General features: G+C 35.1%; 2 protein-coding genes across 5 annotated transcripts in view; one reads left to right on the top strand and one right to left on the bottom strand.

Annotated features, from left to right (window-relative positions):
* LOC134529743 (lysine-specific demethylase PHF2-like) overlaps window positions 1-25,530 on the top strand; it is a 96,909-nt gene that overhangs the window by 56,097 nt on the left and 15,282 nt on the right. Inside the window, exons 11-14 of the mRNA XM_063364136.1 lie at window positions 13,456-13,592; window positions 17,219-17,369; window positions 21,983-22,485; window positions 23,757-23,962. Of these exons, the coding sequence (XP_063220206.1) occupies window positions 13,456-13,592; window positions 17,219-17,369; window positions 21,983-22,485; window positions 23,757-23,962 (997 nt within the window). The remainder of the gene's footprint in view (window positions 1-13,455; window positions 13,593-17,218; window positions 17,370-21,982; window positions 22,486-23,756; window positions 23,963-25,530) is intronic.
* On the bottom strand, window positions 845-13,041 carry LOC134529746 (uncharacterized). 4 transcript variants are annotated; one of them, XM_063364139.1, is made up of 5 exons: window positions 10,513-13,041; window positions 10,257-10,397; window positions 8,853-8,951; window positions 7,043-7,199; window positions 845-4,611 (listed from the first exon to the last, which is right to left on the bottom strand). In XM_063364139.1, the coding sequence occupies exon 5, from the start codon at window positions 4,315-4,317 to the stop codon at window positions 2,095-2,097; it is 2,223 nt and encodes a 740-aa protein (XP_063220209.1). In that variant the 5' UTR covers window positions 4,318-4,611; window positions 7,043-7,199; window positions 8,853-8,951; window positions 10,257-10,397; window positions 10,513-13,041; the 3' UTR covers window positions 845-2,094. The 4 variants fall into 2 exon arrangements, with proteins under 4 accessions (XP_063220209.1, XP_063220211.1, XP_063220210.1 ...); XM_063364140.1 differs by having other exon boundaries at window positions 7,043-7,168.

Raw genomic sequence — 25,530 nt, 5'->3', positions numbered from 1 at the left:
GGCCTCAGGTAACAAACATGAGTACGGCGAAAGGATGAGAGTACCAATAAATGGAACGATGTCTTGTATCTGAGAAAAAAAAACATTAGTATAGCGCTGTCCGAAGTTGCCGTTTGAGATAGCCAACGCAAGCCCGATCGAGCCCTTTAGAGTGCTCGCGTTTGGGCCTGGTAGATATAGTCTATCCCACGTATGAGTGCACTTTCTTGACAGTTCTTGCGGTATTTTATTTTGTTCTCCTTTTGTAGAAGCAAAAATTCTACAAGTTTTTCTATGCTGTCAACTAATTTTATTTTCAATTGTCCCTCTAGTAATTTGCAATATGCAGTTTCACGACGATAAAGTATTGGGTTTATGTTCTGAAACAAGATTTACAACCTGTCAAAAAAGTGCACTCGTTCGTGGGATAGGCTGTAGTTACGTATCCGACCGCTTGGCTCAGTGGTTAGCGCGCCTGGCTGCTGAACCCAGGGTCCTGGGTTCGATTCCCGGCCGGGAAGGTGTAATTTACACATCCGTCCCGGGTTAGGACTGGGTGTTGTGATGTCCTTCCCATAGCTGCGGCACCGCCCAGGTTTCACCCATGCCTAAATACCACAGGTCACCTCCTTGAGGGAAACGTAACGAGCGAATGCTCAAGTAAGTGAGAAAAAAAATGTATAGTTTCAGAACTTTGTTCCAGTAATGTCGGTCGATGCTCAAAGTTCCATCATGGTTCGATTGGGCTCCATCGGTGTACCCACATGGTGTCTTCTGAAATTGTTTGTGTGTTTATCCACCTCGCTGAAAAATTTGCTTGCAAAAAAAAGGTTAGCGTAAGGAAAAAAAAGTGGTAAGGCATATCACGACAATCGCATTCTATGACAGATATAAAGATATTATTACAGAAAAATGTCATTTTTTCTTATCACAATCATAGCTGGCATAGATGTTTAATGTAATTAAAACATTTTAAAAAAACACATGTTTATAACAACCTGCATAACAAAATTCTACTATTTACATTATACAAATATGAATAAGCACTTCTATAAACACACATTCAAAAATTATAATTCTAGTCAATAATTCTCAGCATTATTACCCAGTTTTTTTAACAGTTACAAATTCTATGGAATTTATATGCAAAGACCGTAGCGTGCTCCATAGCCTCAACATAGAGAATATGTTTCTTTTATATAAAAATACTAATACATAAAAAGCAACAAACAAGCATTTGTTTGCAATGAGAACCAAACAGGCAAAATTATATTTTGGTCTCTCGGCTTTGTGAAAATCGCTCTGTACAGTATCTGTGCTCTCTCCATGCTTTTCGTGTAATGGAGAACTGTCTTGAGGATGAAATGTATATAGATCAGCACAGCCTACAAGAGCATACCATATAAATAATAACACATATGGGAGACAATTTCAAAGAAATAACATTGTGAATCACAGCACTTATTCACTGGTAAGTACAAATCCATAAGCAGATGTTTAGCAATTTTTTCCAACAAACAAAGTTAGATTATTGCTAATTAATTATAGTAACAAGAATGCATAATAAATAAATGGCGTATGGGGAGGGTACCCGAGGGCAGGGTATTAGACCCAGGAGCAGAGAATTTCTTAGTGTGCTCCCGTAGATATCCGCGAGCCCTGAAGGATGACATGAAGTGATGCTCTACAATTGAGAAGTGACAGAATGCGAAAATGCGGGGGAAACGGGAGTACACCGAGAAAACCCGTCGGCCAACGGCAACGTATACCACGTTTCCCGCATGTGAAAATCCCGGACCGGATCCGCCGAGGATCTAACCCAGATCGCATAGGTGTTAGGCAAGATGTCTGACCCCTACACCACCGCGGCCCCCCTAGTAACAAGAACAAGAAGACTATTAAATGTATGCAAGAAATGTTATAAAAAGACTACTGGCTATTACATATGAATTACAAAATACGGTAATAATTAAAATACATGACAAATTTTTCATAGCATGACCATATGTTCTTATACACACAAATAACAAATGATTTATCCATCAGCTCACTCATGATCGTTTCAGATAAATCTGAGCATGAAAGGGAAGTACAGGAAACAGGAAACTATAAAATTCATTGCATTATTATGTCTTTTGAGTTCTTCGAGGCAGACACTTTTCCTTTCTTTTTGCATGGAATATGCCTAATATACTCTGGATCTCTGATTTCCATGTTTCTGGTATAACGAGGGTCTACCAGTTCTGGAACCATGCAGTCAAAATAGAACCTGGTCAACTGTTTCTCCATTTTTTCTTTCCAAAATTGATCATCTTTTTGTACAGTAACAACTTTAATGGGAATATCTTTTGATGTCCAAATGGCGAAAAGAGCAAATTTTCTGTTTGTGATGTGTAGCTGTCCCTGTACTTGATAATAATAGTCATGATTTGTTTTCAAGCGTGTAACTTTGTTTTGGTCGTTGCACATCAGATAACCTAATTTACCATCTGAAACTGCTTTATCTACATCGATACCTGCTGCAGACGACGGGCATTTGATTTCTACAAGGCCATGCTCCCCAATCAAGCCATCTGGAGTTGCTCCAAGGAATGGAAGTTGTTCATCTATGAAAAGGCCACATTGTTGGATTACTAAATTCTCTTGCCTTTCAAGCTGCTCAAGAGCAATCGATTCGTTCTTTTTTCCATATGCAATAGCTGGAACACTTGAAATACTCGATGAGTATATGATGTTTTTAACCAAGGCTTTGCAACTTGTAGTAGCACGTCGGTGACAAATTCGTCCAAATTTGGAAGCTGTCAGCATTTTGCGCCTCCGTTCCAGCCATTCACCACTACCTGCTTGAAGAAGTGTTCCCCTCTCAATTTCTCTGCGTTCTTCAACAGTTTTTTCCAGTGACTTCAGTAGATTTTCTTTTTCTACTTGAAAAAGATCGGGGGCCATATCTGGCCGTTCACAGTTCGGACCATAGTTAACATCTCCTAAACCTGAGGGGTTTTCAGATTTGCTTCTTTTCATAATGATAGCGCGATTCACACGCTTTCCTTTGGAACCTGTTTCTTCTCTTTTCCTTGACCGAGACAGCTCCAATTTCTTGACAAACTTGTTTGGGCTGAAACCGTCACACAATGTTTTGTGTAGTACGTAATGTGGCTTTTTGGTGTTGTGAGAAACAACTGCAGCGGAGCATCTTCCCTGATAAGATCTCTTTAGCGCATAGTTGATTCTCTTGCCTCCAACAATTTTGGCTATTATCGAGTTGAACTGTTCGACAACATTGCTATCGACATCATGAATTAAGCTCCTTGAATTATATGCTAAATACTTAACAGCTTTCATAATGTGTTCGTACAACTCACTCATTTTCAGTTCAGGCACAATATTTTTCTCACCTTCTTTAGGACCCGAACAAAAATACTGACAACACTTACTATGATCACCAAAGACATGGCTTGGTCCATTCAAAATGTCGGCTTGAAGGAGAGCTATTTTTTCACGGAGTGACATTTCTTCCGACTTACGATGTTTCACAGCTTCGGTCACTGCCCTTCGTAGTTTCAAAATTTTTTGAAGTAATAATTTCCTTTGCGATGAAGAACAAATCCTGTGCTGTTCTGACAAGTTCCTCAGTTTGGTACAATAATTTCGTAGAAGATGATTTCGGCACTCTATTTTTTCAACAGTTAGATTTGCATATGGTCGTGCCTCCAATATCTTCTTATAACAGCTACTGTCACCATCAGCAATCATTTTACTGTACTTCACGTTGTAGAGCGCCTCACTCTGTTGAAATCCTTCTAGTATAATATTTGCTTCCATACTAGTGGAGCTTCCCGACCAATTTTTGTAGCAGTCATGCTTGGGAATGTCCTCTCCACTTGTACTTCGTGCACATACGTAACAAAACTTGTTCCGTACTGACATGAACAAAACCTTTTTCGTGTAGAATCCCACTATTGCTGCTACTCCAGAGGGTGCATTATAATGGGTTCTGTAGGATCTCTTCGACCAACAACCATCAACTGCAACAGTTAAAAGGGGAGTACCATTTTCATCCACATCGCCTCTTTCTACTGCTAGCTCTGCTTCTTCCTTTGCTGCATCCTGCATTTCTTTTATGGCTGCCTTTTCCCAGCCATCGCAACTCTTATCGTGTATTACTGAGTATGTTTTCGAAGACATGCTCGGCATTCCTATGCTAGCACATATTTCTTGCAGATGCGAAAAGCCACCTCCCACACTCATAATTCCAGCAACAGCTCTAGAATTTATGTCCATATGTGATGATGAAGTATCAGGATCTTGAGTCTGAATAGAAAATTTTCCGTTACACATGTTGCATTCTAAAACGATAACAGACCAAAGACCATGACGAATTTCATTTACGCATTTTAAGTTATTCAACGAACACCCAAAAGCAGGATTGTGGTTTCCAAGTTAGGTCATCTTCCTTAAGATAAATGAAATGTCCACTATACGATTTCCTTCGAGTGATTTTTCATTATCATTGTTAACATGTGCTTTGTTGGTAATGATCACTGTGGATACAGGCGTCTCCTTTTCAAGATCTTCTGAACTGCTATGCAAACCCCCGCACTGCTCTACATGGCACGCCGACATACCAGAGCACTGCAAATAACAGAACAAAAAAATATTTAAGAAAGGTCCGCACCCCCATTCAAATTACATTTCTCTAAAACATATACATGAATACTCTTGACAAATGCAAGGTAGAAAAGTAGCAAAATTTTTCATATGGAACTAAAAAATGTTAATTGACAGCACTGTATGGGAAAAACCTTAAAATGGATGTCAGTGAAATATCATGAACATATAAGTAGATGTAGTAATTACCAAAAAAGTGTATATTCACGGATTTGTAATTTAACTGTTCTAAACTTTGATGGGAAATTAATTTTTTTCATACATTCAATTTAGAATTAGGGGTAAGTTCGGGAAAATTTACGTATACGAGAGCAAAATTTAACAAACATGTATAAAATTTTGTTGCTGCATGCTAATACAAATTACCCTTAAAATGTTATTTTTGTTACATAAGGTTTACTTAATTGTTTCATTATTTTAAACCGTACATATCTAAAAAACTATTTATGATTGTATCACGCTAATATAATGTAATATAACATATAAGAAAAAAACTGAACGAAATTAAATCTATTGTATTTCATTTTTCTCACTAATGGTACATAAATATGGAATTTACTTCAGACAAAATACTACTGTTGGCAGTAATAATGGTCAAGTGCATTGTGTGTCGGACTGCTCATACGAGGTGTTGTGGTTAGTGCACAACTCCCGCCATGATTATCATTACATTAACAAGGTAAAAAAATCAATATTTTTAATCTTATGAAAACTAGTAAACCAACATTAAACTTCTTCATTTTTAATGAAAATAACTGTACATAATTATATCTCTCTCAGAAAAATTTCTAAGGCCACTTTTTTTCAGAGTAGATATTTTATTACTGAACGTTCATGTATGTAGACCAAGTCAGTAAGGTGCTTTGTTTTCAACTAAAACATTTATAACGCTTTTCATATAAATAAAGGCTTAAAACTACAAAATCTGTTAGAAAGGAAAATTTATAGTTTTATACTCATCAGTTCAGCATTACCCATGACTGCATGCTATTAAAATTTTGAAACGACATAAATCAGAATTTTATAATAAATAAACGTTCTTAAATCTCTGCACGAGACGTTTTCGGAGCTATAAATATTATTTATAATTAAGATATTAGTCTTTTTAAAATTTGAGAAATTTTCAATCTTAGGTATCGTTATAATGAAACTACTGAAATGTATTACGGATCAACATTAAATTGAAAGTACTTATTTCTTCCTGTTTCATCTTGCAAATACGTGTATTTAAAGGATGCTGAGCCCTGCATGCTACATGTTGTTAGAGTTGTTTAAGTTTTGGCACATTTTAACACCGTCTTCATTATTCTAGTAGTGGAAATTTTAATTTGACATGGTTCCGTGGCTTGTTAGCGACTGTGTAAAACATTTACTTTTTATGTCAACCATGACAGAACTTCATATAAATTATTGCTGTCACATTTCAGCTCATTTTACTTTTGCATAAGGGTACAAGATAAATGTATTTTCTTTGTACTGTCTGAAAGCTGCAGATACTTAGTTTTTTGACATGAACAATTAAATATGTTATACATATATAATATATTTTTAATATATATAATATTATATATTAAGTATGTTATATAAATATGTATATATAAAATACCCATTCTGTGATGCCATGTCACACTGCAGGATACGCCTGGCAGTCACTTGGTCCTATGCTCTAAGCGGCCGATTCGCGAAAACAACAGAAGCAACTTACACACACACATATACATAAATACATAAAGGCCCTTTAGAATAATCGTAACATTTTGAAAGGCCTCCTTAAATTCTATTTTTACCCAGCTTGTATCTTTCCGCCACATGTTAACATGAACAATGGCTGGCGATGTAAAATGCATCTATCGGTAGCGCTCAGCGGACGTGTTACTTTATTACGACATGAACTGACTAAAAGTGAACACTGAGAAATAACTGAAATTCTTTCATAAAGATACGTTTTAAAGTACCTGGAATACAGCTACAGTATAACTATTTCATTTGGCTTTATTTCAAGATTACAGTATTTAAATGATACAATAAATAGAATTATTTTGCGTTATTACTTGCCAACCTCACTAGCAGTTTTGCAAACCATTGTTATTGTCGAGACTCGTGCTCAAGTGACTAGTAATTTTTTTCAAAGGTTCTTCCAAAATGTTACGTTTATTCTGAATTTGCCTGTACATACATATACACTCACACACACACACTAATTGCAACTCAACTCATGGGGGAAAATTTTCACATTCAACTTGCACTTTTAAGTCTGGCACAAGGCTGGAAATTTTTCAAATCCTCAGTCCAATATCGTATTCCATTGCCTCTACTTCACTCGTGAATTCTGTACTAGATCATAATGCAGAATATGTACATTCTTTTCTGTATTAATTAAATGGAGAAAACGTACCTCTTGTGTATTCTGAGGTGCTTCGGAGACACCACATGTTGGGACACTAGCTGGGCATTGTAATTCCGCAACATCTTCATGTCTTTCCCAGGATGTGCATCCAGACTCGTGTAGTATCGAAACTGGCTGTAGACAAGTATATGATTTGGAATTCAGGCTGTAAATAAAAATAAAAAATTAAACTAACTGTCCAAAATAAAACATTAGAATATTTGAAAAAGCATACGCTGTTCTGTTAAAAAAGTAATGCATATGAATCATATCGGGAAAATGGAAATATGAAAGTAACTTCTTTCAGTTACGTAATATTAGGTGACTTTACATATATTTAAATTATGTAACGTATCATGCTTGCGTGTTTCACTACAATTTATAAACTAGTTAAAAAATTTAAAGCAATACGTGTAGTTTAATTCAACTGGTGAAAACGTAATGTATGTGTCACATATGTAATCCGCACTATAGCAGTTCTTAAAAGTATATAGGCCTACAGTTTCAATTTATTTTTTCGTATTTAAATTAGGTCTAACCTATCTGCTTTACAACTGTCTGGTTATGGGGGCGACTACAAATTTTATTAATAAAGTTTAACAACAATTATTCTTCATGTTCATAACAAAAGAAAGCCTAAACAAACTAAGTTGGGTATTTGCTACTTGAGTTTCAGTTATATTCACGTAAAAGAAAACATCTTTAATATAAACATTCAGCAATATAATAAGAGTACGTCGAAAAATAAAGGTCTTCTGGAAGACATAGCAAAAGGGAAACCAATAGCTAACTTAACAGTCATAGTAAACATACTTTTGTACCACCCTGACGTCTGGTTTCTTTTAGATCTTCGTTTGTTGCAGAAATAGTTACAATTAGTTACTACCGACAAATAATGAAGGTTAAATTTCCTCAATTTTCAGGATGCTCTCAACCATTTTTGACTCAATATTTGTCAGTTATTTTTCTTTAAGCATGACAAGTCCCCTGCATATTAGTTCAGAAAACGTTCATGTCAGAATGTTATCCCAGTTTAAATGCATCCTATGTTCCGATTACCGTTGTTAATTCATGTAGATAAAGAAATAAACTTAATCATTTATATTAGCTTGACCTGTATCTATGTAACGGAATCTTTGGACATGATTTTCTCCTACTTCAAAACATCAGATCGCCTCGAACTTTACATATGCCTACTTATTACGGACTGATAACAAGACAATCAGTTAGTAAATTTGTCCCAGTATAATTGCCAGGATCACAAGGATATCAATAAATAAAATAACGGGATACTGGTTAATGACTATCAATTGAACAAAAAAATTAAAAGTAAATTATAGTTAAAAAAAATCTCAAACACGCTTTATTAGAATACTGAACTAAAAAAATGAAAAATAATTTTCAACACATATATAATAAAACTAGAGTGCTGAACCAAAAAATAAATATTTTACCATTTCATGTGTGGGGTGCTCTATATTAATAAATTTCATAATAAACAGATATTGGTTAAAGTAAAGTCTCCAAGAAGAAACCATACAAAGCACCCCTCGCTTTTGATGCTAATTTTTTTATCACTAGTTTTATTCTAAATGTATTGTATATTTTTGTTTCATTTTTTAGTTCGTTTTTCTAATAAAGTGTGTTGTTGTAGTTTCTTAAACTATTATTTATTAATGTTAAACTTCATTACATTTCGGAAAACGGAATTTACCTTTACGCGGAAATAAAACTACTATATCTCTTCTAAAGCATTGTGCCGTGTCGATATTAATTTAACGACTAGCAAAATTTTCCTAGGTATTAGGCCTATACATACTTGTCTCGAACTATTGTTTGTGTCACGGGCTTTTCAGAAAGTACTTCCTGCAGATCTACATCTTGACTGTTATGATGATTCTCTTCGTACTGCAAGATTCTGAAAAAAAAAAAAAAATTAATAAAACAGTAGAAAGTAGGAAATTACATAATTGTTATGGTTGTAAGCCAGGCTTAGCAAAGCAATTTATAAACCAACAAAGATACAACAATATTAAGTTCCTTTTATTGCTGCTTAGCTACACATGTTCACACAGTTGTGCTTTCCTGTATTACTCATATCAGTCTTCGTCACTGAATTTGTTATTCACAATTTACACAACGCAGAATCCTCATTGTAAAAATTAAAGCTTTTGAGACGTAGGCCTATGTCAAATATTGAAGTTTTCAATAACCCAGAAAACTCAAATAGGCGACATTGCAATTCAGAAAAAAATTGTTACTTTCCCAAATATTTTAATGCTAATGCCTACATTCTATCCAATTGGCTTATTTTTTCTTTCAGCCAAGCAGCACTCAAAGGAATAAACAGCATTAAACATGACATGAAATAAAGCCCTACAATGAAGAGCGACGGAATAATAAGGGTGGGGGGAATGGGAAATCCCCTAGAAAATACGCCGTCAATCGGCAACGTCCGCCATGTTTACCGCATGCAAAACATAAGGACTATGAACGCACTGGGAATCGAACCCGGATCACCTTGGTAGGAGCCGAGTGATCTGACTACTCTGACATCATGTTGTTAAATACCATTCATATTTTTTTTAAACGCGTAAGAATAAACATAGAAAACCTAAGTTCAGTTCGATTGCTACGAGATCTAAACGGCGCTCAATCACGTTATGTCTAGGAACGATATTTCTGGAAACTGAAATCATTTTCGTTCTGTCAGTAATGTTCTGCGTAAACAGTTAAATATAAAAACTATTTCGGTTTAGCCGTGGCGCGAAACTGTAGATACGTATCGTCAAGCGAACGCTCTACCATCTACGCTACTGAAACACATATCAATAGAGTTCAAAAATGTTGTACTAAAGCCAGCGTATTGTAAAATTTTAATGAAATCTTTGTTGTTAAATGCAGTTTTCGGCAGGCAAGCGATTTATAACCTGCACTGTTTAAAACAAGGATAAATCACCAACATCGGAGCTCTAAAAACAAAGATCTGGCTACAACTTATCTGAGATTTTCGCTAGCAGTATAAGGTTTAGGAATACAGATAAGGTCTAGGTACGAGCTGAGCCTAAACCTTTATAAACACGTTTAGTAACACCGGCCAAGTGGTGTCGATAAAGTTAGGCGTTCAGTAAAGGTAAATGCTGGTGAAAATGCTATGCAAATTAAATAAACACGGAAGACAGGTAACGTAGTGCATAATTAGTTTAAGAGAATTTTAACTTACTTTGTTCCAGTTATCAAATTGAGAATTCCGCTTTCACTACGACTTGTAGAAGGTGCCGACCATTCCTCGTTTCCCTTATTGATTACTGTCGAAGTATTCTCCTCTGGAATTTTCGAGTGTTCTTGAAGTCTTTTCTTTTTCCTAAGAAATATGTCACAATATTATATATGCGTTCAAGACACTTCTTGAAATTACAACTGTATGCATGTGTGACATTTTTGTGTCCAGTAAAAATGTCAGATAAAGATTTGCTTACCTTTCTTGCTGGTATGCGATCGCCGCCGTTGCTTTCCTTTTCTTTCGTCGAGCACTTAACCATAAATGTCCCGACTTGCCAATTCTCTTGTCTCGTTTCTCTTCCATTTTTGTGACGTTTTACCACAACACGTTTTACCGCACGCTAAAGGCAAATAAATTTACAAATCCCGGGAAGGAAATATTAACAGAATAAATCGACCCAACAGCTTCTACTGGCGCTCTGAATGACAACGGCTATATTAAATTACCAGGACGTCAGTTTGGAACCTCGCGCAGATAAGCGCGCGTTATCGTCCAACAACTTCCCCTCCTGCGCCTTCAGGAAGGGCCATCCCCTCTCCGCACGGACTCCTGCGTGGGCTCGGCGTGTTTCAACCGTCGCTCGAGGCAGGCAGCAGGAGCCAGGCTCTGGTCGCGCGAAAATATCCACTTTTCACAAACAATTACACGGAATTCCAATGCTGTGACCATCAACTTTTATGGTATCATTTTAGTCAGAAAAATTAGTACTTTAGTCCTAGGGATGTAATAATCAAATATTTATGTTAAGGAAACAAGAAAAGAGGCACCAAATACCTTCTTTTGAACAATTTTTTAAAGTTATTTGACATAGTGGCACATAAAATTCTAATAGGTAGATACAGCGAACCAACTTATTTCTCGTGAGGAAAAAATAAGCAATGCTGTATCTTTAGTAGTATAATTTAAAAATGATTGAGAAAAGGTAGGTGTATTCCAAGTTTTGACAAGCAGTACATAAGCCTCTTAATTTGCTTTGAAGTTTTCATTGCCATAACGACAAGGAAGTTGGATGTTAATAATTATTTTGAATACACGTCATTTGCCTAAAATTGATTTGTTGCATAAAATCAGGGCTACCTAATTTAGGACAAACTGCAATAGGACAATCAACTTTACAGCAAACAAAAGTGTGACAAATTACTTTAGGACAAACAAATTCCGAACTATTTTCTTTTTTTAAATCACTGGGCAAGTGTAAAATCATAGTGTGAGAGACAACATAGTGACAATAATGTTACATACCGGGAAAATGTTTTTCATTCTGTACTAAAAAATTTATTACTAACAGTAATCTAATTTTTTTATTCTTTAGCATAGTATCTAAGAGCCTCGCACTCTTAGATTGCACTTTCTAAGTTATGCCAACTGCTGTAAGCACTGTCCTTGTTTTGGCTTGTGTTGTTGCCATTTAAAATACAAATTTAAATTGAACTTTCTTGATTAAGAGTTTTTGCATATTGTACAGCATCAAAATATGCATCAGGTGATACATATTTTGTATACTTAATGCCATTTTAAGGTATCAAAAAATTAAATAAATAGACAATCATGGCGACTGTCAACAGAAGTGAAAACTTAAAACTTTGTTTTTAAATGTGTAATATGACATCATTTTTTGTCACAACATATGTCATTACCTAGCTATGCCACTTCATGCATGCGGAGCTCTGAGAATGTGCTGTTAGCGAGGCACCGTTGTTAATGAGATAAGGCGTGTGGTGGTAATTGACCGTGCTCGATCCTGCATGCAAGCATGTGGGCTGGCTGGCAAGCATCTTGCTAGAGTCTTGTAACAATAATATTATTGTTAACTTGAATTGGCTTACAGATGTGGGCTGTAGCCTTGTCAGAATTGAAGAAATAATCTTGATATTTTCATTGACATTACAGTTGCCATTTTTAAGACAGCTGTTGCCTATTGACATTGTGTAGGGGAGTTACCAAATTACAATAGGTAACTTTCGCGTGGCTAGAACCTACAAACTTAGCAAATTCTGAAAATGGCTGCAAAGCCTGGGAAATTTTACTGTGGTAAATATTTTATACTGTTATAAAATGTGTACATTTTTCTCTTATATAGAACTTAAATTAAATTTTATTTGTTATTTTTTTTTTTTTTTTTCTTTAAATAAATTCTGCTGCATGTTTTCTTTTTCTGATTTCAAACACGTAAAGAAATTCACTGTAGTTCAACATTAAAAAACATTGCATAGCTACCATTTACAGCTTTAGTCCTACGTCCTAACTCTGCTAGAAATTACTGTATTGTATGTACTGCACTCATGAAATACCGTATATACTCGTGTATAGCGCGCCCTTTTTTCCCCTCAAGTAAAGGAAAAAAATAAGGATGCGCGCTATACACGGAAAAAAAAAAAGTGATGGGGAGGGCGGGGAGGAGTGGAAGTCGTTAACTGCCGGGTGACGGGTGACGTTTCTGGCCAGCCCCCACACATACGCACAAGCAACAAGGCCTCACTTTCACACACACACACACACACGCACGCACGCACACAACCTGGTCTCTTGCACACACACGCTCACAGCACACACACACACGTGCGCGCGCAAGCTCGCACGTCTCTTGTTTATATTTAGACCTTCCCCTCTACAGAAAGCCAGCGCAGCTAGTAAAATAAAAGAGAGAGAGAGAGAGAGAGAGAATGTTGTCGCCATTCCCCCTCCCACTTCCTTCGCTTCCTCGTCGCAGCTGCTACCGGTGAGTCATCTAGTCCTCCGCGTCCCGTTCCTGCCTGTCTCCCTCCCTCCCACCCACGTACCAGTTGTGACGATACAGCGCTTCATTATCTTCCGTCTACACAGCAGAGTTTAAGTATTTTCCTGACGCATCACCACAGATCAATTAAAATTATCATTTGTTTCATACGTAATTACTTAACAGGTACCACAAAATGTTAGTAAAATTTATTTACGGGAAAAAAAAATTTTTTCTTTGGAATGTGTTGCAAAAATCGTGGTGCGCGCTATACACGAGTAAATACGGTATGTAGTAAATTTGTAGTTCAGTGGAAGATAATGTAGGTTTTGTCATAATTTCACCATATGTAAAAGAAAAACTAAATAAGTTCATAATTTAATGCTGGCGAATAGTTTTATGTCAGAGTTTTCTTTGTTTCAGGTTGCAGCCAATTGATAACAGTAATGGTGAGAAAAACAAAACTGTAGAAAATGTACAAGATTGCTCATCACAATTATGTGATCAAAATCAGGCATCCAAACTAATATCTGCACTCAGTGGAACTAGGACTATCCCTTGTATGTATACAGAGATTTTCATGTTACATTCACAGCCGTCACATATTTTTTACTTTACCAGAATGTTTTATTACAATTTTTAATTACTTTTTAAATATGAGTAAATTAAATTAGTAAAAATTAATTTTTTTAATTTTTAGATTTGCTTGTATAGGGGGTGTAAGTGAAAAAGATACAAGTATAGTACCAGTTTCAGAAGTGTGAAATATGTTCTCCATTAACACTTACCTCCACCACCTATTTCATGGACCTTTTCAAACATATATTACGTTTCTATTGTCAAACCAACCAAAAAAGTTGTATTCAACCTGACCATTTTAGATTCTTATGAAACTTACATGAATGTACAGAAGAAAATATTGGCAAAACATTTTTATCTCATTGCATTTTTTAATAATTAATTTTCAAAATTTTTAAAAAATTAATAATTTTGTGGCTTGCCTATACATTTTCAGATGTTAGACCCCTCATTTTAAAGAGCATCTTACAAGGTTTAATTTGATATGCTACTTGTCTATGTTGGTGGTTAGAGGGATCCCTCTTAAAATTTTCAGGATTTTACGCCCAACATAGTAGCACATTAAATTAAACCTTGTAAGATGCTCTTTAAAATTAGGGGTCAAACAGCTCTCTAAGTCTTAAACAACTTGAGATATTTTAGATTTAAAATGTATAGGCAAGCCACAAAATTATGATTTTTCAAAATTTTGAAAATTATTTATACAAAAATGCAATGAGATAACAAAGTTTTGAAAATATTTTCTTTTTTGTTTAATTATAGAGAATGATTCTCGTAAGTTTAATATAAATAAAAAATGGTCTGGTTGAGTGATTGTTTGGTTTGGCATAGAATATTATGTTAAAAACATGTACTACTTTTTTCTCTTATTGACAACTAAACTAGGTCTGTACTGGGAAATGTACATGATTGTTCTTCGCTTGCAGCTGCAGTAATTGTTATTTCTTTTAGAAATGAACTTTTTTAAGTGAACTAATAATAAAATAATATTAATTACATACATAATTATAATTGTTTCTGAAATACATGCATAAACAGTGTCAGAGTTGCATTTACGTAGAGACTTTAATCCTCAATTTCAGCCGCAAGGTGCTACCGTAGCTAAATCAGTGTACTCAATTTTAACTAAAAATTGTTAAAATGTTTAAAAAAGCCTAATGTGTTATTTATGAGCAATAATTTATTTTTAAACACACAAGAAGTCAAGCATAAGTATTGTTAATAAGTGTGAAATACAATTTTGTGTTTTCAAAAAGCACCTTTACATTATTGCAATGGTACTAAAATTATTGTTTGTCCATCTTTTTCATCTTTTTAAAATCCTGCATCATTTACATTATTGTTGAAATTTTGAGTAGGTTTGAGTCAATTATACTTACAGCCATACTTAACGGTCATACTTACAGCCAGTTTATATGTGATGCCTGTGGAAGCAAATGTAAAATGTACACTAAGTTCAAGGTTGCTCAAAAATTTAAGACTTTGTCTATTATTCTGCACAATAGTGGCATGATGCATTGCATCATGTCGAGCATTAGCCAGACTAAGCATAAGGTGTTGGTTGTGCTGGATAAAATGCTGGCCATGGTTTGAAAAGCATCGGTCGGCAATGTATCTTAATAATAAGAATGTTGTGTTAAAATATTGCAAATCTAAGAAAAATAAATTTCTTGGAGAAAATGAATTTGGTGAATTCTGTGCAGAGGCACTGAACCTAATGTTGAGAAGATTTCAGATGATTGGGATCTCAACATGCAGAATTCTATTAAACTTGTTTGGTAACATTCCAAATTATAAAGTGGAAAAGGAATGGAAAAAAAATGAAATTGTTAAGGATTTCATGAAACCTTTTGCTTTCTTGTCCAAAGAGAAAAAAAATACTGTCTATAACACTATGAATTTAAATGGGAAAAGTAGGAATAAACAAGAGGACTGTGTATCCAGATGTGAAAAAATATGTGAAATTGTTTGAGCAGGTGGTGAAAAACATTTCTAAGAATGAATTAGAATTGTTGTTTATTATGAACAAAAACTTTCCTTTATTTTAGTTAAAGTACATGATGCAGAGGTGGTTTATAAAAATTGCAATATAGTTTTAAGAAAGTATGTTAATGTGGTATCCAGCACTTATTTATCGTGACTAATTAGTTAAGTTGCTGCTCACAGCAACTGTTAGGCGGGCTCGGGACACAGTCATGCTGGGCAAGCCACACCCTGATCTGACGGTGACTGAGTAGGCCTGCAATAGCTTTTCTGCCTGTTCACAGCTAGCGTAGATCAAGTATTACAATATAAACATGGGGGCAATATTTATTTTGTATGTTACCACTGTTAACAAAATATTTCTTGAAGGCCTTTGACTGATAGATATCTTTATTCAATTGTAGACAGAGGCCTACTTTACTACTTCAAGTTTCCTTACACTTGGTTTTCACCATATATATATATATATATAAATATATATGTTCATTAATAAAAGCCATATTTATATAAATACAATAAACATTTACAGCTGTAATGTCCTGATCATCATGTCCAAGCCCTGCCTTTATATGATTCCTTTCTAGTCAAGAACAATATACTTTAAATGGTTTTAATATGTTTTTTATACAGAATATTAAACTAAATATCAAAGATTTTATTTCTATTTAAGTGCCATGCAGTGATTGTTTTGAGCCATTCTTGCCTCCATGTAACTATTTAGTCTGTTAGGAAATAGAATACCATTTCACCAAGTGACAATAACACCACCTTGATGAAGTCAGATGCAATATTATGTTAAAATTTGATATTGAAATTTTTTTTACCAAAAAATCCATATTTGTTAGCTTAAAAATGTAAAGTAAATGCTGATTACTGTCTAAAATTTTTAGTAAAATTTATTTACACTATTCAAAAATATTCTGTGTGGTCTCCATTTGTAAGTTCCTTTCTATCATATTGGTTATGGACAACTTGATGGGAAATCAGAGGTCTCTAGTGCTCCTAATATTGGGCAAATTTTAGAGTCTCTAAAGTAAAAAAAAAAAAACCAATTTGAACTGCCATTACTATGATTTTGTTCATTTACATCAGTTTTATTATATTTAATGTGATGAATAATTAATAATTTTGTGTGTATTAAAGAACCGTTGAATTTGTCACAATGTCATTTTCAGTTCCATTGTGCTTATCATATGGTACAGTTTATTATTGGTTTAAAATTATTGCCCATATTTTCTCAAACCATCAAAAAATGTTCATCAAATAAAATATGAGAAAATAGATGCAATATTTAGGCTAACAGGAATGACAATTGTAGACATCAGGTTAAAACAGTAACCTTTGTATCAGCAGTAAACTTGATTGTGAATTATTGAGAAAATAATAGATTGAGACAACTGATGTACAGTGTAATATTTATATTATAGTTGTTAGTATAATCAGTAGGTTCGGAAATATTGGATTTTAAGTCTTTACATAAATGATGTGTATTCTACATTGCTCTGATCAATACATGTTTGAAATTTAACATTTAAACAATATCATATCTTTGATTATTGTTGTTTTGTTAATGCTTAATTGGTGTATATTTTTATAATATACTTTTATATTTGTACATGTTCAGGTGATAATGCAAGCAGCTGCTCTGATGGCAGTTCGTCTGACTTAGAAGTTGTGTTTGTTGGCAAAAATATTCATCACAAACCCAAGAAAAAAAATCTTGGTATAACTTTATCTGACACTTTGGGAAACTATTACAATGAAGGAGACTTTACGTAAGTTGTACTGAAGTTGTAATCTATGTAGTCAATAAATACATTTAGCAAAGTTTTTTATTTCACAAAATAATTTCCAATTAACATTCAGTTCTACATCATGAGTGTCTAATCTTAAGCAAACATTAAATGTTTTTACAATTTCTGGTAGGAAATATGTTATTATAAATATTAAACTCTTTAGCTAACATTACAATACAACAATATTCTAAAAATGCAGTAACATAACAACCATTGGCAGGCTTTGTCCTATTTGGGTCCAAATATTCTCTTAACAGACTTACTTAGGACAGTTTACTTTGGCATGGCTGCTTAATGCTGCCGTATAATACTAGCAAAAAGGCAACATGGCCTCAGGTTGTGGTAGCTGTGTTTAGTTGAGATAGTGCTAATATTTACACCGGAAGTTAGAAAAATATCAAAGGCATAATAGACTAGGCTGAAAGGGTTGTGAAAATATTAGTTTTTTTTTTCTTTTCATTAATCCATTGGTGGTTGCAGGAGGAAAAATTACATGGTTAATCTTGAGCTATTTCCTTTCACTTTGTTTTCTCAATTTTCTTTTAAAACATACAGTACTCTCTTATCAATCAAAGTTTTATTTTTCTTTTTTATTTCTTTTTCCATATTCTGAAGAATGTTTGTTATTATTTTCATACATAAAATTTTTTCACAAATATTTTTTAAAATTTGTGAAGTTGTCATGATGTGGCAATGCTGCATGGCATGTCTGCATTCCACGAACTTGGCAACAGTGTTGCTTATACACACAATGTAGACTTTTTATCTTTACTCAATCTAGACGCACCGCCGGAGTGTGTAAAACAAGACAGTTTTCCTGACTGTCATACATCAAGTGACCAAAATGTCCACAACCGTGGTACTGCACACTCTATCTTTGGAGGATCTCACATGTTCAACTTAAGTGTCTTGTGGCATAGCAGTTGAAGCAGCAATCTTAAAAACTCATGGTCAGCAGGTAAAGGCGCATCAATGCTCTCCATTTCACGTTGTGCGAGCAGGGAAATGAAGCATGAAAATCATGTGAGGTGTCCAAGCGACTTTCAGTCTCACACGCTAAATCTCATAACTGACTGAGGGAAGATGATATGGTTGAAAAAATAAATTTCTGCCTGGCCAGGGGATTTAAATTTGCAACGACCAACTCAGTCAAAAACACTTTGCTCATTTTCAAATTGAGGGTGCAATCATGATCGATTATAAATTCCATGAACACATAAGTGACCTTTTCGGGACACTAAAGACATTTTACAAAGTTTTGCAGACTCTTTTCTATGACATGAGTCAGATACGCAAACTGTAACAGCTATTTTCTAAGCAGTGCTTAAAACCCTTTTTCCGCTACCAAAACCTGCAACATACACAAATGATGGGTATTGCATTTAGTCAGAAGGGCCTTCCATAATCATAGATTCATCTGACACAAGGTTTGTTTACGTTTACAAGTCAATTAGCATGAATAACAAAATACACAACCTCATGCAGATTGTTGAAATGCAAAATAGAAAGGGACTTGATGTAAGTTTTTGGACATACGACATTGCTAAGAACTTTTTCTGTTGAAGAAAAACTAATACATAAAAAAATATATAAAATATATATAAAAAGGGAATGCAAGGAATCAAAGAAATGTTTGTGATAAATGATGTGGACCAATGCGCCGGTTTCCCATTTAAAATGTGTGACGTTGTGACCTTAAGATGTGTCAGCTGGGACATGACTCACAACATGCTTCTGCAGCTGCCAGGACTTTGCAGATTTGTTAGACTCAATTTTGTTGGCTTCTAAGTAAGCCTGAAGTTTCTCCTTTTGGAGTTGGTACCCCCAGCTGGTGTCTGCTATGATTCTTGATATGCAGGAACAACACAGGTGAACACACTGGAAGAAAAAATGTGCAGCCTTTTCTTCTGCTCTCCCCTCCCACAAACACCTGAATACACTAGGGACATGGCATAAAACTAGCACATTTAAGGCTCCCTGTCTGAATCCTGGTATAATACAAACTGCAAAGAACTCACAGTGCGAAAAGCCGGACAATACAATTGAGACATTTAAAGTTACTATTGCTTTACTGTAAAAAATATTTTTACAAATGGTTTGTTTACATTGATTTTTAACTTGAACCAAGCCAGAGCCAAGTGACGTAGTTAGATGAGTGATGAGACAAGTCTACAAGAGAACAGTGAATCAGATGAAAACAATGCAGCCTTCAAAGCCACGAATGGTAAATACATTGCTTATGAGAGAAACAACCACAAACCAAAGTGAAGGCCAAAGGCCAAAAGAGATTAAGCACTACGACAAGCCTGAAGCTGGGCTGCCGCAAATGGTGGTCAAACAAATCCTTATAAGTAATAATGCAAAATAAATTACAAACCAAAAACACTCAAAATAATTTTGAAAAGGGAAGTCAAAAGGGAACTTAGAGATTAATAAAAGGGCACTTGTCATTCATTCTGACCAACAGACCTGCTGTTTCAAACAAGTAAGGCTACGTGAGATAATGAATACTAAATTACAAGTTATACTTTAAGAACACTAGCTCTATGCTACCACTTTAGCTTGCAGATGTCCTCAGTGACCCGCTGGCGAGTGAATGCAAAAATTCAGCACAGTTAACTCTTTAAAATTATTTTTAAATGTTAAAGAGGGTTTTGTGTGGGGAAAATGTAAGTAATGAATCTCCAAATTGATACCTACCAAATCACAAATCAGAAATTACAAAATTGACCAATTCGAACACAGTCTGAATATAGATATGGTGTCAAAAATTGACATTACCTGTATACTAAAATTCTCAAATAATGAATCAATAAATAAATATGTACTATTAATTACAGTTAAATACAGTAATAAAATGTTAACAACTAACAAGGGCAGGGCGCGAACTTTCAAGACACCGATTTTGACGTCCCTTTGGGAGAGTAAAGTTCTTCCCAATAGCAATCTACCCTGTACAGGAGAAAACCCAACCATCAATTTTTCTTCAGAAATAGCCAATCAAAAAATGAGGCACAACTTAATACCAAAGCATTGCACTCAGAATAGCTAGGACAGCATGGCACAGCAGTTAGAGTATCTGGCTGCCACTCTGGCTACTGTTTTATAAAACCATTAGATGCATTTATTAACACTGAGATGGTAACTATGTGCTGTGTGATACGGAAAAAAGGAGAAGCATTGTTTCTGTTAGAATCCCTCATTGATTTGACTTAAAAATATAGGCACCTTCATAAAAAATGAACAATTTATAGTCTAGTTTAAAGGCACTTAAGACCATAGGACACACAAACAGCTAAATATGTTTTACGCACCATGGTCCACTCCAAACAGCCAGCCATTGTATCAAGAGCAGAAATAAATATCCAGACCTCAACAGTGACATATCATACTCCTCAACCACTTCTGATACTGGAAGTTGACTCCAGCCAGCCATGTAAAGAGAATAGAGTATTTATAGTCCTGCTGATGGATAAAAAAAACTGTATCCCTGAATACTACATCCTGCCAGTTACATTTTATTTCTGTCCATAAGCATGTCAGATATTGCTTTGAAATTATTTTTTGTACTGATAGCTTTTGCTAAATTAGTTTATTATCATAGACATATTTTCCTTTTTTAAATAGATTCTTACAGTTTATATAATGCATTTAACGTGTTTGTTTAACTGTTACAGAAACAGCAATGTTCCTTTTGTAAATGCTCAGGTTTGTGCTGACAGTTATTTTTCTGTTAGTTATCATGCTTCACAAAACTCACAACACACTGCCACAAACAATAAACTTTCAAGAAAAAACTAACATTGTAAAATTACAGCTCTATATTCTAAGCAGTAAATAACCAAAAGGACATCCATAGCCGTGAACAGCAGAAGTAGAGATAAGTAAATGATGAAATGACGCGACCAGTAACAAAGACTCCCTCTTCTGCAGCCCTGCGCCGAGAACAGTGGCCAATACAGATTGTGAGATTACTGGCTGACAGTGCCGGCAGTTTGAATTTATGTTCATTAGCAATAGCCAGATTTATGCAGTACAGACAAGCCTAGCAGCATTACCACATAACACCAACTTCAAAAAATAAAAAATAAAACATTGAAATATATTATTTCTGTAAATAAATAAATAAATCCTTCAGAAGGTGACACAGCTAATCCAAAAAAAAAGTTGAAAGAAGCCCGATTGATTCATAGTGCGTGGTGTGAAAAAGGAATCTGTGGCCAAAATTGCATAATTTTCTGGGATTGTAGCAAAATATGACATATTTCAGGAGAGAGAGGTAAGCTAATTTCAGGATGTAGTATAAATAAACTCCACTAAACTATCTACATTTGTTGGAACTTAGGGTTTTTTAATTGTTTTAATAGTGGTATGAGCGTTCTCACAATTGTCACTCTTTTTTGTAATTTGGTATGTTTCTCTTTTTTTTTTTCCAATGCTTTATAATGGTAAAAAATATTAAAATATTTTTTTTTTACCTATTTTAGTTAAAATCTTAGCTTATTATAATTTGTCATTTTTTTGATAACTATATAAAAATCTCTTCACCATTATGTCATAATTTTAAACATGGATGTTTTCCTGCATTTCAGGTCCTCTGATGTAAACCCATTGGTTCCACATACTTCAGGTGATGCTGCTGTAGAGATAACATGTTTGTCAACAGGAATTATATCTTCACTAAGTGATACACCATCAAACACTGGCGTATCATCAACATTTGAGCCAAGTACAACCCTTTCGGAAATACTCTCTTCAGGCACCTCAGAAGAAATAGGAATACATTCATCTTTAAAAACTGCTGCAGTCTCTCATTCATGGAAAACTGCATTTCAGGATAGACGAATTACAGGGTTAGCTCAGATAGATTACTCACTTACAGATGAACCAAAGCCAACTACTTCACGAACAACTGGCAGTCTTAAGTCAACAATTTCATTGTCGAGTGAATCTGAAGGAAAATTGTCAGTTTGTAGTAGAACCAGGCCAAATCGTAAGAAGAAAGTAGCATTGCATCGTCAGAATAAAAAAAATGTCACTTTAGTGGAGGATGGACACTCAGAAATGGGTCGAGTACATGAAGATGATTCTTTTGGTAAGTGCAGATTTTGCCACAGCATGTCACAGATTATTTGATTGTAACACTTGTAGCACGGGCTGTCCCAGATTTTAAGTAGAGGCGATAACGTCATCAGAGCGTAAAGAAAGTGTAATGCTCAGAGGGCAATGAAAAGTTAAACAGTCAGGACTGGAGTGCTAGATAGCATAGAGAAAGAGGGGTATCAGGAGTGAGGTGTTAATGGCATATAATTTTTAGGGTTGTGTTTGATTTTATTATAACATTTTGAAGCCAAAATTTTTTACCATGCAAAATAAGATACTTGGCCTCTTTGCGATAGTGAGAAAATACTCCATAATAATATGGGCTTATGGTACGCTTGTATAATTTATGATAATGTTTTGTGCATTTCAAAGTCCTTATAAGTAATTTAGAATACCAATGAGGATATTTTGATGTTTCCTTTTTGATAACTGGGATGTAACAATTAATATAATCACATATAATTGAGGTAACATAATCCACCATACTATTTACATCACTAAAATTATAAATATCTGACCAAGCATGTTCTTTAAGGGCTTTATATAAACTTAAAAAGTCACCATTCCTATAGTTTCTGAGTGTTGAGAAATTTGTCTCCGTCTTATAAAGTACCTGATGTTTGATGTTCATGCTAAGTGTAGGATGCAGCAGGTCTTCTTTGACTAATGCGTACAGAGCAGTAAAATTATTTATTGAATTAATTGGGTGTAGTAACACATCACAAAAGTATGTGTAAAATAAAGGTGTTACTACCAATTATTTCAATGAAATAATTTGGCGACTGTGACAAAATTGGCGGTGGTTGTTGAATTTCATAGAATTAAGCATAATCGAGATGCTCAGTTTTCCATCTTAAATAATTTCTCTTTTGTTGACAGTTAAAATATTATTAATCTCCAACTTCAAAGACATATTCCAGCCTTAGGAAGCACTTCAGATAATAAGCTGTATAATTGTTTTCAATATGTTTTGTCGTGATGAACCTGCAGTCTAAGTTTGTCGGTGGAATTCAGACTCACCCTATATATTATATGGCATAGTAATTCAGGTGCAAAAACTTAATCCTCAACAGTAAACACACGTTTTTGTTCTTTGTGTCTGTCATTGCTTTTTGAGAAAGGAGAAGCGCTATTTCTTAATTTATCTAAAAAAAAAATTGCCGTGGGTTTATTTATAAATACAGACTTATGATGTGTAGTGTCTTCTGTATATTTTTTTTTACTTGGAATTTTATTGGCCAATTATATGTATATTTTTTTCAGTTTATTTATCTTTGGAAACATCAGATGAAGAAGAAGAGCCAACTCGTAAATTTCGTGGTAAACAACATATTGACGAAACGTGGTGTCCTGGAGCACGGCTTGGTCCTCTACTACCGAGGGTGGAGAAGCCTGTCAGGGAAGTCAAAAGAAACCAAGCCATTGAAAAAGGTTTAGAAGCAGCTGCTGCTAAAAAAGCTGGTTTACCAGTAAGTATTTATACTATAATTTTTAAGGACGTAAGTGTTACCGTATTACTTTCAATTTTTTCTTTGCAAATTAATAATATTTGTAGCATTTTTATGTAAATAAAATTGTTGAATCTGTCTCTGTATGGTTTTTAATGATAACATTTCCAAGTTTTCATAACTAATTTGAAGAAATAATAATAATAATAATAACTAATGTTATGCCCCTCTTTTTTTTACATTATTGACATTGGAAACAAAAATTTTAGGTTGCGGTGAGTATCAATGTATTTAAACCATAATTTGAGTGGTTTAAAAAAATCAACACCACCACATACAAACAACTACAACTATTAATACCTACTACATCTTGAAAGAACAAAAAGCGAAAAAAGGGATGGCACCCCTAATGATGTGACTACATTCCGTAGTCGAAAGTTTTGCGGCTGAACACTAGAACACTAGACACCAGAGAAAGGCTCCGAGAGAACCGATGAGGTCCGCCCCTGTGAAGAGAGAGCCCAGAGGGGAAGTAGTCTAGCCTAGATGAGAGGCTGCTTAGGGATTGCGAGGTAAAAAAAGGGGTGGGGTTTCACCTCAAACATAGTGTTGTCAGAAGAGGCTAGTAAGTGGTGCACGGAGCACAGGGGTGGGCCTAAAGACTTGAAAGGGAGTATGTGAGGCGGTGGTGCCTGGTGGGGAAAACGGGAACAACTGGGAGGATCTTGGGTTAGTTCCTAAGGTTGCCCACAGCTGTGCGGCGGGCGCTGGCATAAGTTTAGGTCTGCACCAAGGGAAAGGGAAGAGGGTCGGGTATGCTCCAGGAGCTCACCTAAAGGTGTGGGTGAGAGGAGGAGAGAGGTGGCATTTGCTTAGCCCCACATAAGGTTCTTAGAAATGACCGGATGACCGGGTGTGGGAATTCAGGTGTTGTGTGAAGCTGGCTGCACTTAGCAGGCGGAGCCATGCTGTATCGCCATGTGCGTGCTCGTAACTCATTTACATGAGACATTAATGGGACAAAAGGTGCACAGCGCAGAGGTGAAACGCAATCGTGGTCACGCTACAGTAGCCGGGGCATCCGAGATGGTGTTGTATTTAGTAATATTAAATTTGTGGATTTATTGACACAGTGGCGTTTAATTAGTACAGGCCAAAGTACATTCCGTACATAATTTTTATACACCTTATGCAGAATTTTTACAGTAGAAAGGTTTCATTGTTTAAAGGTTTTCAAAAATTTACCATATTTACCTTAATATAATGCGATGGTTTTTACCAAACTGCTAAACCTAAAATTAAGGGTCGTATTAAAATCGCAAACTTGTTTCTTGTGGCTGGAAGATGTGAATTTACAGCGATGGGAACAGCTTAGTTGAAAAACCACATGCTCTGCCTCGTAACTGCTGCACTTAAGTCATTTTAGAGTGCTTGTAATTAACACCTGAACCTCCGCTTAGTTGGAAAACTACATGATCTGCCTGTGGACTGGTTCACTTATGCCACTTTAGTCTGCTCTTGTTTACAGCTTTCTGAAAATACTAGAAACAATATGGTGGCCTTCAGCAAATAATAACAAGGTGACTGAT

Source organism: Bacillus rossius, chromosome 2, assembly GCF_032445375.1.
Source record: "Bacillus rossius redtenbacheri isolate Brsri chromosome 2, Brsri_v3, whole genome shotgun sequence".
In the NCBI taxonomy this organism is placed as follows: domain Eukaryota; kingdom Metazoa; phylum Arthropoda; class Insecta; order Phasmatodea; family Bacillidae; genus Bacillus; species Bacillus rossius.
Note: the sequence above shows the minus strand (reverse complement) of the source record. Positions and strands in the feature narration are given on the sequence as shown.